General features: G+C 39.5%; 1 protein-coding gene across 1 annotated transcript; it reads left to right on the top strand.

Moving 5' to 3' along the window:
- Positions 1-11877: 11877 nt before the first annotated feature.
- On the top strand, positions 11878-19106 carry LOC110718049 (protein MAIN-LIKE 1-like). Its single transcript, XM_021896852.1, has 2 exons — positions 11878-11946; positions 17907-19106. Exons 1-2 carry the CDS (start codon positions 11878-11880, stop codon positions 19104-19106), a joined length of 1269 nt encoding a protein of 422 aa, XP_021752544.1.
- The last annotated feature ends 461 nt before the right edge of the window (positions 19107-19567 follow it).

Raw genomic sequence — 19567 nt, 5'->3', positions numbered from 1 at the left:
CTCCATTGAAGCTACCAACGAAACTACCATCTTCATCCATTAAATTGTTCATCGACACCACCATCTCCGGTGGCTTCACTGCCACATCAAATGAAAGCCCTAGTAATAAAAGGTGAAATTAAGGGCTTGGTCAACCCCAAAGGATAGGGGTGACCATTCCACCTTGAAATTAATAACATTGGGAAGTTGGGAGCTTGCCATTGTAGAGAGAGAGAGAGAGATTCGGGGCTTGCCCTTTATAGAGAGAAAGAGAAGGAGTGATTTGAAGCTTGTTCTTAACTAACGGACATTATATTGACATATCATTTTGTTGCTTTTACGAAAATGCCCCATATTAAATGAATGCAAAACAAAAATTGTTCCTATGATTGATAAAATATGTTGATCATAAAGATCAACTTGTATTTAGCTAAAAACCACTTGTCACTACTTATTACACTTCTCTTTTCTCTCTTTTTTATTTATTTTTTTCCCAAAAAAATATTTTACTAGTTCATTTTCATCAAGTAAATACTTCCTCCATTTCATATTACTCGCAATATTTACTAAAAATGGATGCTTCACATTACTCGCAACAAATTGTTTTCTTTCCTTTTACAGTAGGTTTTTTTAATGCAGAAAGACGAAAATACCATTACTTTTTTTTTAAAAAAAAAAGAAAAAACCTAATCAAACTACAAATCTGATTTCATTAGATTAAAACCCTAGGTTAATTAATCTAACCCTTCCTACCAAATTCATTCCCTTTCATCTAAATTCATCATCTTCCCAACCACCTTCTGATCATTCATTGCAACTACATTCAACTTTTTTGACTTAAATGTTGGGTTTGGGTGAAATCTGGAGAACTCTCCAGATTCAAACCCAAACTCTAGTTCTTCATTTGCTTTTCTTATTCTCCCTCCTCTGCCGATCTTCTCTCTATCTCTCACTGGGTTCTCTTTCTTCTCTCGATCTCTTCATTTTCTGGGTTCAATTTCTTTTGTCATTCACCATGAGTACTCCAAATGATAATGACACCGTACTGGGTAGGGGTGAGTAGAATTAGCCAAAACACCACGTCAGTCGGCTACTCCGACGATATAGCTCTACTAATTCCTAGATACAGATACACCACTAGGAATAATTGAGAGAAACCTTGGATACAGAAACACCACCAAGGGGTTAGGGAGATAAAAGCTCAGCCTAAGAAAAACTATTACAACTGTCTAAGTTATGTTAATTAATGCAAGAACCTAACTATTGTTGAATTTGGATATTGCCGACATGAGCTTATAGAGGTGGTCAAATTGGAGGGATTTCTACAGAAAGCTATTCAAAAATTGTAGCTACTCAAGCCTTGTCAGATGAGAACAACGATCTTTTCTGCTTTGAGTCCTTTGGATTCACAAGGGCTAAAGGAAAGCATTCTGCACCTCGCAAAAGGTAGAAAGCTCAGCGAGGAACTAGGGTTCTCAAACTAGTTCATCGCGCGTCATTGATAACTAATATGACGATCGTTGGGGCCAAACTTGCTGAGTATATTTCTAGCGACGAGGAGGATAAGCCATATGAGGTTGTTCTGTTGACAAAGATGCTGTCTAGCCCAATTTTAGGTTAGATCTGGTTGAAAGACCAATGCTGGTAGAGAATCCTGTTGTTGATGATGAAAATGAAGGTGTTGGGAAGGAGATCTGCGTTGCTAAAGAGGTGGATGTTACTGGAGGTGAGCATCAAAGTACTGGGTCGTTAGATTTGGTGGAAGGCCCCTGAGTCCACTGAGCTGGTCCCTTGAGGTGATGCTGGACCTTCAACTGTGGCAAAGAGGGTTAGATCTGGCCTCCCTACTAGTATTGAGCCTAATGATGTGTACCTTGCCTATCCCCTTCATCAACTGTTTGATCGGGATACTATTAGGATACTTGGCCAAAGTGTGACCTGTTAGCCCATAAGTAAAGACTGTAACGAAGATGCAGAAGTACTACCCATAGGTACTACACCCCTCCCCCAACTAATTTGGCAGTGTATAGTAACTACTTCTCACCTAATTTATCTTGACAAATTTTAGTAATTTTTTGGGTTTGAAGTTGTTTTCTACGGAATGGTTGAGTCCTTGTGCAAACACTTGTTGCTTGGTTTTAATCTGGTACCTTGTTGATTTTCATAAAGTATGTGGAATGGTTGACTCTGTCTTTGGTTTTAATCTAGTCCCTTGTTGCTTTGCATTTGACTTGCTATTGATCATCATGTGCTTGTAAATTGTTGGTTTGTTTAATTAAGCAACTACTATACGTTTCTGTCTGTGTTGTGCTTACTGATGCTAGGGGAGTGATTTACTGATGAATGATGAGCTAGTTCCTTAGTGTATTTTGATTGAGTCCTTCACTAAATTGATCTAATTGAGTGGTTGGATGTTGTTGGCTAACAGTCCCATTGGTAGCACTATTATTGATGCATTGAGTCCCTAATTTAAGTTTGCATCAATTGTTTTTACTTCCAAATGATGAAGGAACTCAACTGACAGCATTTCATTTTGAAGTTGTTGAGTTACCCCCTGCCCCCTACTACCCCCCTACCCACTCACACCAAACGCTACCCCCCTACCCCTAAACCGGACCACCAGCCCACACCACCCACCTTAACCCAGCAGTCCCCCTAACCCGTACCACCAACCCACACCACCCCACAACCACCTTAAACCACCCACCCAAAACCCAAAACCATCAGATCTACCACCTTAAACCACCAACCAAAAACCCGAAACCACCATATCTACAACCTTAAACCACCCAGATCTAACCCGAAACCACCAAAAACACCCACCACCTTCAAAAATCGCCACCCAAAAATAAAAAAAAAAAACAAAGAAAAAAATCAGAAAATCGAAAAACCACCCCAAGCCAGACCACCCCCACGCACCATCACACCCACAAACCAAACCACCCCCCATCAGCAGCCACCACCACCCCACCCAACCAAAACCCTAACCCTCCTGGAAAAACGAAAAAAAAAAATCACTGAATTCGTACAAAAAAAAAAAAAAAACAAAAATTACAAACACAAAAACATACCTTAAAACTTGAATTGAGTTCGAGTTTGGTTTATTAAGGCCAAATTTGACCATGAAAAGTCTAGATCTACACTTTTCATGGTCAAATTTGACCATAAAAACCATCAAATCGCGTAGACGAAGGAGAAGGGGCGAGGAAGGAAAAAGGGGAAGGAGAAAAGGGGCGAGGAAGGAGAAAGGGGAAGGAGGAAGGGGCGAGGGGAAGGAGAAAAGGGGAGAGGAAGGAGAAGGAAGAGAAGGAGGAGGAGGAAGAGGAGATCAGAGAAGAAGAGAAGAGAAGAGGAAGGAGGAGAGAGAAAAGGAGAAGATGAGAGGAGAGGCGGTATTTGGGTATTAGGGTTCCCAAAGTTTTTTTTTCGAATTTTTTCTTTTTATATAGTAGAACGTTCCGACGGAATTTTCCGTCAGAAATTTTCCGAAGGATAAAAATCCGTCGGAATAATTAGGTTTTCCGAGGGAATATTTCATAGGAAAATTCCGATGGATTTAAATTCCGTAGAAAAACTAAATTTTCGACGGAATATTCCGTCGGAAGCCTATTATTCCGAGGGAATTAACTTCCGTCGCAAGAATTCCGACGAATTTTCCGTTGTAACGAACTGTTTCCGACGGAATGTTCCGACAAATCCTAATTTCGTCGGAAAGTTTGGAATTTCCAACGGAATATATGTCCGTCGGAAGGATTCTCTCGGAAAACGGCCTATTTCTAGTAGTGTTAGTTCCTACTATGAAATTCTGTTACATAACTGCCTAAGAATGTGTCATTAGTATTGACCAAAAGACACATAACCAATACATAAAAAAAAAAAGAGTTTAGGTTTTACAGGTTATGTGTGGCAGTCATTGAGTCCCACAACTTTGTGCTTCTTCCTTCAATGCATCAGTTTTTATCCACTTCCATATCTTGTTCATCTTGATTATGACCTGTTGCTGGAACTGATATGGTGTTCAAGTAGTTGACAACTTGTGTGATAAGTTCCTTGTCCACTTTCAACAAGACTGGAAGTATTCCTTGTCTGTCCAATCTTCTCTTATTCATAGATGGAGTTGAAAAGTTATTCCCACCTTCTTTTGCTAATATTTCAAGCATGCAATGCATGATTGGAAAGTGATCCATGTGTATTTGTTTAAAATAGGATCAAATTCCTCTTGCACTTTCTCAATTAGTTCATCTATATTTTTTTTAAACTGATATGTATTGAAGGGAATTAATAACCCTAAAATGACCAAGATCCAACACATTTAAATTTGGTGATTTAGAGGTTGAAAAACAGATTGAATGTTAAACCCAATTGCTTGTGTTGCTGCCTGAAATGCCTCATCCTTAGAAATTTGATGAGGCCTACTAGCATTGTCTAATTGTATGATTATATCCTTTGACTATTAAGCTGGCCATTGGGCATGTATTGCTGGTATGATGTTGTTGAGTAACATGTCCTTGATTGCTTCCTTGTTCACACTCTGCACTGGCATAGTTTCTAATGTCCCAACATATCTGTTCTTGCTTTTTTATTTTTTTTGCTCTTTCACACTTCACAAAGGGAAACAAACCATACTTCACTAAATGCACCAAATTTTTATGTTCATCATAGAGTGGCCTCCTTATCATCCCCATGAACATAGCCTTGAGCTTGAGCCTCTTTGACTATTGTGCTATGTATGGATCTTCCTCTTTAGGTAGAAGATAAATTTTTTTGGTTTCTAGGTTTAGATAAAACCACATCTCATCTAAGTGGATTACTTGTTGCATGTCCCTAAATGTAGGGTCCCCAGTTGCTGGTATTGGGTTTACATGACTAAGAACCCACTTCAATCTAGCTATTTTGTGATTAGAAGTAAGTGTAGGGTGATTACTACTTGTGTGTGTCCTAAGTTTGCCTTTTTTCCTTAACATGTGGAATGTGGAATAATGTGAAATCTTAAGGGCTGCAGCATAGCTCCTTTCAGTGGTCCTCTTATACAGAGGGACATATATTACCCACTCATTTGTGTATACTCTAGGTTTTGGACCTGTTTTGCCTAATTTCTTGCTCTTGACATCAATAACATTCCCCTGCTCTATGTGTTTCTTTTATAACCTGGACCCATTTGTTTGTTGTCAACCTGTAAACTGAATATTTTCTAGCCAAGTTGGATAAAAACCTCTTGGGACTAAGTCCACTTCTATGTTCAGTAGGATTTCATCAACAATTTGCCTTTTTCATGTCATTTCTCTACTATGTCTTCCACCATTATCTTCACTCCCTTGTTCTGCATTTGAATTATCTGCTTCTTGTGTTTCCATGTCTGCATGTTGATTATGTTCTTTTTCTGATGCCATGTCTGCATCTTCCATGTCTGAGTCCAATGTTGCCATGTTGTGTTCTTCCATTAACAGTTGTTGTAATTTAATCCATAGAATTCATCATTAAGGAAATCTGCCATGAGTCCTTTGTTGTTTTGCAGAGTTGATGAAAGGTGATGAAGTGGTGGCTGATGTTTTTTTTTTTTTTTTTTTTTTTTTTTTTTGCGGTCTTCAATGGAGCAAAATTTTTGTATATAATGATGCTGCTAGTACTAATTACTACAAATTCTAGGATGATTGTAATTTGAAGGTGGCTAATGATTTTTGTAATGTAAACAATACTGTTGATGTCCCCCCTCCCCCCCCCCAAAAAAAAAAAACCCAAACCTTATTTACACAGTTGAATTAAATGGGGTGTATTGAATGTGGAGACCCTTATTTATAAGGGGCTTTTGGTTAAAATTTTATGAAAGTTGAGTTTAGGGTTGAATTGGGAAAAAAATTGAACTTTTGTGAAAAAAAGGAGGGAAACAAAATAGGGCTAGGGATGGCAGTGGGTCGGATCCAATGGGAGACCCATTCCATCTCCGTCCAAGTGGAGCGAGGATGAAGGGAGGTTTGGCGGGTGATGGAGGGGGGGGGGATGAGTATAAAAGTTGTACACGCCATGGGTGATGGAGCGAGTATGGATATTAGAGTAAACTCATCCCATCCCCACCCCGTCCCATCACCCGCCTTATACTAATTTTTAGTAAAAGGGTGAAACAAACTTGGAAGATTCTAAAATCTAAATACTATAATAATATAATAAAAATAAATTATTAAATTAATGACATTAACGCTCTATGAATTCTGCGAAGTAGATGAAAAAAGATATTTGTTAGAAATGATAATTCTTCATATTATTGTAATATAATATGGTATTATATATGGTAGCGGGTTTGGGGCGAGTTTGAGATGGGTATGGATATCCAAATGGGTGGTAGGGCTAGGGGTGGCAATCCGGGTTAGCAGGTCGGGTTCGGGTAAGATTTTGGGTCGATTTCTTGTTATGCTTAGAAACAATAAAAAAAAAATAGTGTAAAACTTAATATTATTACGAAATATGAAATTTGGGTCAAATCGGGTCGAATTCGGGTTGTTCAGATTCGGTTCAGGTTTCTCTAAATAACTTCGAGTCGGGTTTGGGTCGTGTTATCAGATCGGGTCAGGGATTGCCAGCCCTAGGTAGGCAAGTTTGATATGGGTATGGATATTCAAATGGGTGGTGGGACGAGGATGGATATTAACTTGAACCCGACTGGGTGGGTATGAATGTGGGAATTGTACCCGCCATGGGTGGTGGGGCGGGGATGGGTATAAGATTTTTAGGCAGGGATGGATGAGGAGGTACCATCATCCTCATCCGACCCGCCTTGCCCCATTGCTATATATATATATATATATATATATATATATATATATAGGGGAGGGATCATGTGAGATCCCACCCTTTAGGTGAGAACCCTCTTAAAATAAGAACCAATCTTACACCATCAATTTTGAGATTATGGATGACTGAGATTAATTATCACTTTCCCATGCATTTTCTTGGGAATACGCATTTCAGTCATTAGTACATGCTTTTTATTTTTTTTCCTTATTTTCTGCATTGAAATACCGATTTATGTACTATAAAACCAAGAGATTCAGCCATTGAAGAGAGAAAAAATGGAAAATCTGGTTTCATTTTAATTTAGCCATTGAAGAGAGAGAAATGAAGGCAGATTTCAAATGAATATTTCTCTCTCATAAAGAAAGCTTTTGAAGCGATTTTTTTTTTAATTTGATTTTTTTTTGTGTAGAATAAGCATACAAAATTTCATAATTTTTGGAGTTCGTTTGATATTTTTTTGGGTAGAATTTTCGAAGTAGTGCAAAAAAGGAGCAAATCTGAAAAGACGGATTTCAAATGAAGATTTCTCTCTCATAAAAAACCCTTTTGAAGCGATTCGTTTTTTGAATCTACTTATTTTTTTGTGTAGAATAAGCATACAAAATTTCAGAATTTTTGGAGTTCGTTTGATATTTTTTTGGTAGAATTTTCGAAGTAGTGCAAAAAAAGAGCAATTCTGTATGTGGTACAATAGTTGAAAATTTTGGAACGACATATTTAAAATTCGAAAACTAGGGGCATATCATGTAATTGGAACACTAGTTCTTATATATGGAACAATATATAATATTTATAGGACAATAATTCATATTTCTGGAACAATATAAATTGTATTGACAATAACGGGCATATCATCCAATTGGAACATTATTAATTACTTATTTTATTGTATTAAAGGAATAATTTTGAGATGTTTCAAAAGATGTTATTATTGTTTCAAAAAGACTTGTCGCTGTTTCAATTAAAAAAATGTAATGTTACATTGAATTGTGTTGTCAACGTTAAGTTAAAATGTAGTTGAAGTGTACGTTAATGATGTTTCATAAAATATATTAAGTGTTTCAATTTATAATATTAATGTTTCATATATATTATTGCTTGTTTCATATAGTTGGGCTATATATGAACTAGGTTTACTGTGATTTCTTATACCTTATTGATGTTTAAAAAAACATACTTTATGTTTCATTTTATACTACTTATGTTCCATAAAATATATGCATATACTATATCTTGGTTGGGAAAAACTGCTCTTGCCCTACTTGTGTTTAGTGATCATAGGATTAAAGAAGAATTCAAAGATGAGATGTACTGGGTTTGTGTGTCTTTAAATTTTGACACGAAAGATATCCTAGGTAAGATGCTTGGGATGAATGAGCTAGGATTTGAGGACCTGCACAAAAAGTTCGAAATAAAATAGCAGTAAAAGATTTTTGTATGTTTTAGATGATGTATGGTATGAGAACGGTAGAAAATGGGATGAGTTGAAGAACTTCTTGATTTTAGGTGGGATGGGAAGTAGGATCTTGGTGACTAATCGCTCCAAAAAAGTGGCAGAAGCTATTGGAAAATGTCAAATACATTATTTAAAAGGTCTGTCACACGAGAATTCTTGGGAATTGTTTAAGGAAATATCACTTAAAGATAGGGAAGACGAAGGTGTCACTAGCGTTGTTGAGATTGGCAAAGATATTGTGAAAAAATGTGTCAATGTGCCTCTCTCCATAAGGGTAGTGGCCAGTTTGTTGCGTAACCAAGATATAGCAACTTGGCAGTCATTTAAATGTACTGATTTGACTAACATGTGTGGTGGTGAGGATGGCATAATGCCAACACTGATGTTTAGCTATTATCACCTTTCTCCTGAGTTAAAAACTTGTTTTAGCTTTTGCTCACTCTTCCCTGAGGACTTTGTCATTAATAAAACACAATTGATTCGTCTCTGGATGGCACAAGGATATCTCGTTCCAAGTGCTACAAATGAGAGCATGGAAGATGTCGGTGAAAAATATATATCAATAATGTTATTGCATAGATGTTTTTTCCAAGACATGAGATGGGATGTTTTGAGTAAAACTTTTGCATTTAAAATGCATGATCTCATCCATGAGCTTGCTAGAAAAGTAGCAGCAAAAGATTCTTTGACATTAACAGCTTGTAAAACTGATTCAGAAGGGAAAATTCGTCATCTATTGGCTAATAGTTATGAAGGTATGTCCATCACCTTATTTCGTTCAAATAATTTTCCAATGAAAACATTACGTAGGTATTTGAAGTGTTCTACATTCATGACTTGTCATGAGGATGCAATTATTTTTAATTATTGTCGTTTAAGGGTATTGGATTTACGGAATTCTTTGCCAATTAGAAACTTAACAGATAAACTAGGTAAATTATTACACTTGAGGTACCTTGATCTCTCATATAATAATAAATTGGAGATGCTCCCCAAGTCGATCACCAAGCTTCACAATCTACAAACTTTATTATTGCGTAATTGCAAAGGACTAAAGGAGCTGCCAGAGGACACAAGCAAACTAGTAAATCTTAGGGTGTTGGACTTAGATGAATGTAAGAACTTGAGTCATATGCCAGCAGGGATGAGTACATTAACATGTCTACAATTTATAATTTATATAGGGATGAGTTATATGCCACTGTGAGAAACAAAAACGTTTCTCACAGTGAGTAGTAGAGATTTACTGTATGACTCTCTGTAAGGATTTCATAGTATCTGCCAAACCTGTGTTAATCGCAACACCAACATCTGCTCTGTATCGTCTTCAACAAGGCAATCGACTTCTTGAGCAGTTACAGTTTTAAGTCAGTCCTTCAGTTCTAATATAATAAAAATTATGGATATTTTTGCTTCTCTCTCATGTACACTAGCATACTTATCTCAAGCAGTGTTTTCTTTCTTATGCCCTTGCGAACTTTACGAGCAAGGAAAAAAAATAGCAAAATCTTGTTAGCTTAACTTGTCTGTCAGATAAGTTCTATGATGTTGCTCTATTTTTTTTTTCCCTTCAATGAGTTAGGCGAGGGAAGATCTTCCTATCTGACTGATTAGATATTCTGATGTCTATAGGTTATTAAATACATAGTTTATCATCAATCAAATTTGAATGAGTTTAAGATTAATCCTTGGAGTTTAATTAACCTAGGGATATGAAAATATTACATGGGCCATTTGTATATGCCCAAGTATTACATTTCCATTTGCTTTCTTATAATCATTCTAATTGTTTTATGGTTCTGCAGAAACTCTGTTGGTAATGGTCATTTGGCATCGTATTTTGAGCAACATTATGAAGCCGAGGTGATATTGAGCTGCAAAGTGATGACAAACTTTGGCATGAAGCTCTAGCTTTCTTGTAAGCTGCTTTATTAAAATTGTCACTGCAACTATTTCTACTTTGAAGGACTTTGTCATTGCAACCAAAGATTAAATTATAATATATGCATTGCCATTTCTTGCAGCTCTCAAATAGGAGATATGATTAGATGATCATAAATGGATTGCATTTGAAGAAAAAACGTTGGTCTTATGTTGGTTTGCAATCCGAGTTACTAGAACTACATAGTGCTTCCTTTCCAATGCCTTGTAATGAACGAACTGACTTGAAAATATCTGTCCTGTATTTCAAATAAATGCCCTTGCTATTTGGTGTTGAATCAGACAAGGGGCTGTTAACACACTTGACTGATTGTCTGCTTTGGCATTGGTTTAAGTTTATATTGGAATTGTGAGTGCCCAAATTTGTGTGAAGGTATTCCCTACACATTTATCAACAATCAATAGCCCAATTATTTAAGGCCTTTCTATTTTAAATGACCTTATATCTGAAATTATTTTAATTTATTTGAGCTTATATTATTTTATTATATCTGAAATTATTTTATTTTGTCTAAACTTATTTCATTTGAATTTCCTGAAATTTTGTTGATTTTATTTTATTTATCTCAAAAAAAAATTCTGAACTTATTTTTTTCAAAATTAAAATAAGATGAAACAATACAAAACATTCTGTTACAAAGTCTAAGAGACTATTAAGTAGTAATTTTAAGTTTTGTAATCCTTTGCAGAAACATCGACCTTTACTATAGTTTATTGACACGGCAGAGGTTTCATATGTAATATGCAGTGAAGCTTTTACAATGGAAGGAAATATGGCACTTAACTTGCTGCAGGTTGTTAGTGTAATAAGATTATTCCAAAGAGATGCAAACTGCAGGTAACTAAATGTGTTTTTGCTTACATGTAGGCTTCAGATATATATTTTGTACTAAATAACTTTCTAATTTTTGCAGTGTTTCAAAATCTGCCCAGAGATGCTCTTATATGCTAAAAAGTCAAAACCCTTGGGCTTATGTAAGTCCAATGAACATGTACGGTCACTTAAATTTAGTTTTCATTAGGTTTTTTTACGATAACTCTGATTTTGTGGCTAATTCTGCTATATTCATCTCTGTATCACAGGGTATAAATCTTGAAAATGCTGGTTTGTTGTGGATGTGATGACTGGTGGTATTTAAAATGAGGGAGCCCCAAGTGTTTCTTATAATGGCATTTTGGAAAATAATGTGATATTTTTCACTGGTGGAAACCGCGTATGTGTTATGAGTGGGAGCCCAAGATCTTGACACATACCCCATGAGAAACAAAACTTGTTTCTCACAATGAGAAAAAGAGAATTACCTATTTAAAATTTCACACTAGTGGAAAACATATAGGTTAAAGAAGCACCGTTTGTTTTTCCTCCATCTAATATTCACGTAACAATTTAACTTGTACGCATTAGAGATATGGCTAATTACTTTACATGCCTTTGAATATGGGTGTTGTTAAACGTCGTTCGCAATTTACTAGGTGACGTTCACATTTTATACTTGAATTTCCTAAATTGCCCTCCGTATATAAATACTCGATAAACTAAGTTAGGACACTTACGAGACATTTCCCATCTCACAAAATCACTCTTTCACACTTTCTCTCTCTAAAACCTTCCAAAAAATCTGAAAATTTGAAAAAAAAATCAGAAATTTTTTTTAATCGTTGAAGGTTACTCAAACTCAAGCAAATCTAGCAATCAAACGTTGAATCCGACAATGGCAGACCGACGAAGAATTAGGTTGACGTTTGGTGGTCATGGTGGCGGCGGTAACGGCGGCGAACCGGTGAGTTTTTTAAGTTTTTGAATTTTGAAAAAAAAAATCTGGGAAACCTGACTTCCGCCCAGAAATTCCGGAAGTGAAGAGGAACTTCCGGAAATTTCAGGCGAAAGTGGTGGTTTTCGCCTGGAATTTCCGAAAGTTCTCAGGTACTTCCGGAACTAGGTGGAAGTTGTGGGTTTCCAATTTTTTTTTTTCTTTTTTCCCTCGGTTTGGTGATTTGTTGCATGTTTTTTTTTTTAATTTTTATTTTAAAAATATTTCTTTCCTTGATTTGTGGCATTAAAATAATTTTTTTCTTGATTTAGTCTTGCAATAATTATTGTTATGTATTTTTTGTTGATTTAGTTTTGCAATAATTATTATTTTGCAATATTTCTTTCCATGAGTTATAGTTTTGCAATAATTCTTGATTAACATTTTAATAAGTTTGTTATTGTTATGTAAAATTTTTGTGAAACGCTAAACATCGCCCACAAATTACCACATAAAGCCCACAAATATGTTATGATTTGACCATTATGCCCTTTTGCTAAAATTGAGATAATCTCGGTGTAAAAAATGTGGAGCCGTATTGGCTCGTCGGGGGAGACCGGATGGCAGGCCGGAGATGCGGGGGACGCCGGAGGTACGTCGTCGTCGACGGAAAACGAGGTAAGTGACCGCTAAAATTCACGGTTTACCGTCGTAGTGGCTACGGCGCCTAGGATGGACGCCCAAACCATAGCCTGGACGTCCAAGCCGGACGCCAGAACCACCAGAGTGGCGTCCAGGCTAGACGCCCAGACCACCTGAGTGGCGTCAGCCCAGACGCCCAGACCACTAGACTGGCGTCCTGGGCAGACGCCACTCCACTGGGTGAGGCGGCCCTGCCAGGCGCCAGTCCAGTGGGTGTGGCAGCCCTGGCAGACGCCACCTTTAATAATTAATTTTTATTTTTTCCTTTTTGATTTTGTTGTTGTTTTTTATTTAATTTTTTTGTGAAAATAAAAAATCGAAAATGATTTTTTAAAAAAATTCGAAATGGGTTTTTTGTAAATTAAATTTGAAAATTCGAAATAGGTTTTTTTAAAATTAAATTTGAAAATTCGAAATGGTATATTTTTAAATTTTGTTTGAAAATTCGAATTGGGTTTTTATAAAAATTAAGTTTGATTATATATAATTATGTTTTTTTTTGTGTTAATTATGTGGAAATATAGAAATTAAATGTATTATCCGTTAAATGTATTTATTGTAATATATAATTGATGCAGGAATATGGTGGAGACGGAAATGATTACAGTGAGATATTTGGACATGATGGTCCATTCGAAGAAGCTCAACAGGCGATTGATTGGGCAAAACAGGTTGCAATTGCAGCTGGATTTTGCTTGGTAGTAGCAACTCATAAATCTCAACGGGATGGTAGAATGGATCGCATTTTGAGACGTGACCGTTATCGCAAAAGAGAAGAAAGAGATTTTCGTACAGCCACTCGGTTTGACACAAAGCGGAAAGGTTGTGGGTGTGAGTTCAGAGTAAAGGTTCGACAACTACGAAGTCGTGACGGTTGGGAAGTGATAGGTTACTCTAAATGGGGGTATCACAACCATGAGATGATAGTATATGAAGAGGGTCATCGACAACTGAGCGGCTTAAGTCCTGCTGCGAAACTAGTTGTGAAAGAAATGAGTGATGCTCAAGTGAAGCCTGCTAAAATATTAGCATCTGTGTTAGAAAAATTTCCAGAAGACCATCCAAACCGAAGACACATCTACAACGTCAGACAGCAACTCAGGTTTGAACGGTCAGAGGGAAGGAACCCTATACAGCAGCTGCTACACCAGGCACAATCACGTGGTTACCTGTTCTGGTTTGATTCTGATGAAGATACAGCGGAGGTGACTCATCTTTTCCTTGTGCATCCTGATTGTGCTGATATGATCAAGTCTTGGCCATTTGTGATTTTGATCGACTCAACGTACAAGACAAACAAGTACAAGTTCCCTCTGGTTGAGATGGTTGGGATGGCTCCAACGAACCAGAACTTTCTGATTGGTCATGCAATCATCAGGGATGAGACGACTCCAAGTTATTATTGGGTTTTGGAGAAGCTGAGAAACTACATCGGGCCTAATGTTCATCCAGCAGCCATCGTCAGCGACTGTGAGGGAGGTCTCTTTGCCCCCATAGCAGAGCTGTTTCCCGAATCGAACCACTTATTGTGCACATGGCACATCAACAACTGCGTGAAAGTGAAAGCCTACAACCTTTTCAGGAAGAATTTGGAAATGGCAGAGAGATTGGTGAATGGTAAGTGGCGGAAGATCCTACAGGCTACCACAGAGGAAGCGTATGAGCGAGCATTGGCTAACTTCAGGGATTCGTACCAGTGGTGTCCGGCACTGGTGGACTATGTGATGCATCAATGGGTCCCTCATAGGGAAAAGTTTGTCAAATATTGGACAAACCAGGTACTTCATTTTGGGAACACTACAACATGTAGAGTTGAGAGTGCTCATAGAGCTACCAAGGACTGGATTGATTCATCGACCGCTGCTTTGGATACACTGTTCGCTAGACTGAACAAGTCAATTGAAACTCAGAAGAACGACATCAGGAACTCTCTAGAGGACTCCAGACGACGACATGGTACGATGTATAGCCATTTTATATTTAAGATTCTCCATGGTCGTGTGTCGCACTACTGCTTGGGGTTGATTCTCACTGAGCTGAACAGGGTGAGGGACTTGGCTGACGAAGTGTATACTCGGTGTGGGTGTACTATTTCAGTAACTCATGGATTACCTTGCGCATGCACCATTCATCGCGTTATTACAGAAGAAAGGGTACCTGCGATCATCATGTCGTACGTGGAAGGGTGGAATGATGTAATCGGAGATGGTAACTGCGGATTCCGGGTCGTGGCTGATGTTTTTCAAATGGGCGAAGACAACTACGGTTTGGTGCGTGAGTTGATGTACAGCGAAATTGCCTCTAACCGAAATGTTTATCGTCATGTGTACGAGGATGACTTGGATGGCGCTCTCCGACGTATCCGGTGGGGAGGTGGACCTTGCGGCGAAAATCATTATTTTGACGCGCCCCTAGATCTGTTTGCCGTTGCAAACATTTACAAATGCGCAGTCATGCATTTCGGCCTGGGAGTGCATAGTCAAGCTTATTATCCTTGTACCACGGTTCTCCCTTGGCGGTCGCGTGAGACTGTCACCACACCGGTCAGAGAGCTAGCTATTGCGTTTCTTGGGTCGTCATACAGACATTTCATCCGACTAGACATGTCAACCGATTTTCCGGTGCCACCGATTATACCTCGGTGGTACAACATTCGCACAGCGAGCGTAGAGGGTTGGGATGCGCTATATAATGACCGGATCCACGAATGGAACACCCTAGCTGCATTTTAGTTTTTCTTGTTTACATTCTTTATTTGTAATCTTATTTGTACGTTGCTCTTTTAATGAGAACATTAATATTTTATATTGTATTGCTTACTGCATTCTATATGTTGCATGGGTAAGTTGCGCGGATCCACGAACGGTTATATCAAAATTTAAAAACAGCACTGATAATATGTTTAAGTTGGAAGCTAAAAGAACAATCTAAAATGTTACAATTTTACAACATAATGTCCAAAAGAACGATCCGTGGCAGTAGGCGGTGGCACATAATCATCATCGCTGTGGTCGAGATCAGCGATCAACCTCGGGTGCGAATACCGGTTGAACCATTCCATGTAGTAATGGTCACACATGGGAGTAACCCCAGAGGGCGGCCGCTGCAACTCCGCTGTCCATAATCGAGCCACCATCGGAAACTGGTCCCACGTCCCGGTCATGATATCCGGCCATTCCACGACGTACTCCCTCGACGATGCAGGTCGGACCGCCTTCATCGGGCACGCCGGGGGAGGAGGGACAACTTGGACAAATCCAAGTTGGCGAAGACAACGCTGGGGCATGTACGCTTCGACGATGTCACAAATCTGCCTGATCCGCATCAGCCACAGCACAAAGTCGTTTACCCTCAACACGAATCCCCAGAATGGCCTCGACGTCATGTAACATGATCGTCATCTCACCGAACGGAAGGTGAAAAGAGTTTGTATCCGGCTGCCATCGCTCAATGAAAGCCGTGATCAGCGTACTGTCAATCTTATCGTGCATGGTGGCAGGAACGTGCTTCACCCCAGTGCCCTCCAGTCGCTCGAACATCTCGCTCTCCGCCGGCCAGGCCTCAGCCCATGTACGCAAAAAACTACAAGTCTTTTCCCGGGTATGACATTTCAACAACCCCGTAACTGAAGGCCTCTCCTGGTCCTCCCAAATACGGGCAGCTATGTGTCCTAGAAAGCTAGGAATCACACTCCCGTCAACAGGCCCACCGGGCACCTCACTCCTAACAACCCAAGAATCATTACCCGCCCTCGACCGTTTCCTGCTTGCCCCAGAGACAGTGGACGCAGATGATGTGCCAGATCTACTAACAAATCTACCACCCCTACCCTTACGCACCTCCACCATATGCGTCTCGTACATGTCATCAACCCTCTGACTGAATGGACCGTAATCATCATACGGTCCACTGCCATCGTCCACATCCTCATCCTCATCTGCGCCCTCCTCCTGCTCCTCCTCCTGGTCACCCTCCTCAGCATCATCATCGTCATCGTCATCCTCATCCCGACGGTGGATCCGTTCTCTACGAACTGAGGCCGAAATACCACGGGATCTGACATGTCTATGCCCCGACCTCTCCACTGAATAACTTCTACTAAGAAGCTCTATATTCTTCCCCCCACCATGACGACCCTACACAAAATTTTAAAATATATAAACATACAAAAATTTATACGATAAATAATCATCATCGCAAATCAAATACACTAAAAACAAACAAATAGTAGTAAACAAAATATAAACGTAGAAAAAATACAACGAAATTGAAAAAATTTATAAAAATAAACAACAAAATATAAAAACAATTCAAAATTATATTACAAAAAAAAAAAAAAAAAAATTTAAAAACAATTTTTTAGAAAAATTTAAAAAAAAAAAAAAAAAAAGGGGGGGGCGCCCTGGCTGGACGCCCAGCCGGCGGTGGTGGCGCCAGATGCAGACGCCGCCACCAGTTGGCTGGCGTCTGGGCTGGACGCCACCGCCACGGTTGTGGCGTTTAGTCTAAGCGTCGCAACCGTGGCGGTGGCGTCCAGCCCAGGCGCCAGCCAACTGGTGGCGGCGTCTGCATCTGGCGCCACCACCGCCGGCTGGGCGTCCAGCCAGGGCGCCCCACCGCGTTCACGACGGTTTTCCCCCCTTTTTTTTTTTTTTTTAAACAAAATATACCTTTCCACGTTGGGACATCCTTCCCTCCGCCGCCGCCGCCACTTCCTTGCCTTGCCGCCTCGACATTGCCGTTATTTTGAATTTTTTTTTTAGAGAGGTTGAAAGAAGATGAGCAATGAGAGTGTGAGTGATGAGAGTGTGAGTGATGAGAGTGTGAGTGTTTTTTTTTTTTAAGGTCAAGGGCAATTTAGGGAAACCAAGTGAATTTTGTGGGCTTTATGTAGTAATTTGTGGGCGATATTTAACAAATCCCAAATTTTTTTGGTTTGTATTGGTATTTGTTGTTGTTGTTATGTATTATGGTTGGTGACTTAAATTGTTGTTATTGTTATTGTAATTGTTTTTTTTGGTTTGTCGTTGTTGCGTTTTAATTTTGGCAATTTTGTGGTTAATTATAGTTTTGATTTGGTCTATTATTGTGTTGAAATTATTTGTAGTGTGTTATTAGTGTGTTGTTATTGTTAGTAGTATATTAGTATTGTAAGAATAATATTATTGTTATTGTTAGTAATGTTGTTATTATTGTTTATTTGATTTGATTTATTATAGTTTTGATTTGATTTTTTTGAATATGAATTATTATTGAAATTTGATTCTGTACTTATTTATTTAATGCAGATTGAGGGTTCTGGTCCTCGTCATGCAAGATCAAGACGTTTGAATGCGTCTGTTAGGAGGGAGTTAGGTGGTGCAGGACCTTCACAAGCACTGTTTCACCATGAGCAGCAGTATGAGACTGCTGGTACTTGGTCGGGAGAGCATCAGTCACATGGGAGCGCCCCCATGTATTCGTCTACTGGAGTGCCTTCATCTGACGATGAGGATGAAGAGCAAGGAAGTCAAGCTGCTAGAGATGCACAATATGACCCTCAGGATTACCGTACTGTGTATAGGGGTGGCCATGGGAGATATGTTAGTAGTAGTGAACCAGCTCAAGCTTCTACCAGCTCGTCAGAGTCATGGGTGGTGCAGGAGCCGATGCCAGGTGGGCCTGAGGATGGTACTGTTATTCCTAGTTTTGGGGGTCACGTGGCTGCCTACATATGGGTTGGGCAGGAGCAAAATGTTCAGTGGTGTTTGAGCAGGACACAATTGTGTTCAGAATTGGGTAATTGGAGTGGTCGTCTTGCGCAGGAGCACCTGGAACTGATTGATGGCAGTGGTCTATCTCACTTACCCGAGATCATGTTCAGGCGATTTGACTGGCCCTTGATTTCTGTTTTTGTTGAGAGATGGCAGCCAGACACGAACACGTTTCACATGCCATTTGGGGAGATCACGATCATGCTGCATGATGTGTATCATATTCTAGGGCTTCGTGTTGATGGTTCCATGGTTTCCACTACTCCTAGCAAGGACGTTTTACGGGACGCGTGCTCGATTACCTTGGATATGACTGCGGAAGAGCTGAATGAGAAGTGCAGTACTAAGACCGTATGGCAGGGTAGTGGGGTGCTGACTGAGAGGATAATGGAGTCGACCTTGGAGGCGCAGAGTCCCTTCAGTTTCCATTACAGGGCGTACCTGTGGTTAGTACTTGGCAGATGTTTGTTTTTGCACAAGAGTGGAAACCGTACTCATCCTTCCTTCCTCAACGAGCTTTTTGTTGAGGATGTTCAGATTAGTGACTACTCCTGGGGTTTTGCTGTGCTAGCATACATGTACCGGCAATTGGGTACAGCATCACGAAAAGATGCTGATTCTATCGCCGGCTGTCTTACGCTTCTGCAAGCGTGGATCTACGAGTACTTTCCGTGTTTTTGGCCTCAGCAGGGGACCTTGATCAGAGAGCTTACTGTTCTTCGTGCGTCCGCCTGAGATGTCGGATCGGGGAGCCCCAACAAGAGCATGGAGTGTCTCCTCGCTTTTTGTGCTAGGTTGGATCATCTGATTGACAATGAAGTTAACTGGCTACCGTACGGAGTTGATCCATCACAACGCGTGCCTGCTACTCTTTTCATTGGTTGCATCCAGTATCGTAGCATCATTGAGCCATATATGCCTGATCGAGTGGTTCGACAACTTGGATACGTCCAGGGCATTCCACAAGCCATCATCAGGCTTGAGAAGGCAAAGAGACCGACAAACTTGAAGATGTATCGAGTTGACTTTCCGCCAGAGATGACATCTGTGATGTGGACTCGGTTCTAGTGTGTCTTTCAGTGTCGTGATAGGTGCCCTCAGCAGACTTGGTGGTGGTGCTCCTACGGTCGGTCCTGGTTACATGCAGTGGTTGTACGATTTTCTCATCCTCGTGTTTCTCCAGTTGCGTCATCACA

Source organism: Chenopodium quinoa, unplaced genomic scaffold (genome assembly GCF_001683475.1).
Source record: "Chenopodium quinoa cultivar QQ74 unplaced genomic scaffold, ASM168347v1, whole genome shotgun sequence".
In the NCBI taxonomy this organism is placed as follows: domain Eukaryota; kingdom Viridiplantae; phylum Streptophyta; class Magnoliopsida; order Caryophyllales; family Amaranthaceae; genus Chenopodium; species Chenopodium quinoa.
This window is presented reverse-complemented; position numbering and strand designations above follow the sequence as displayed.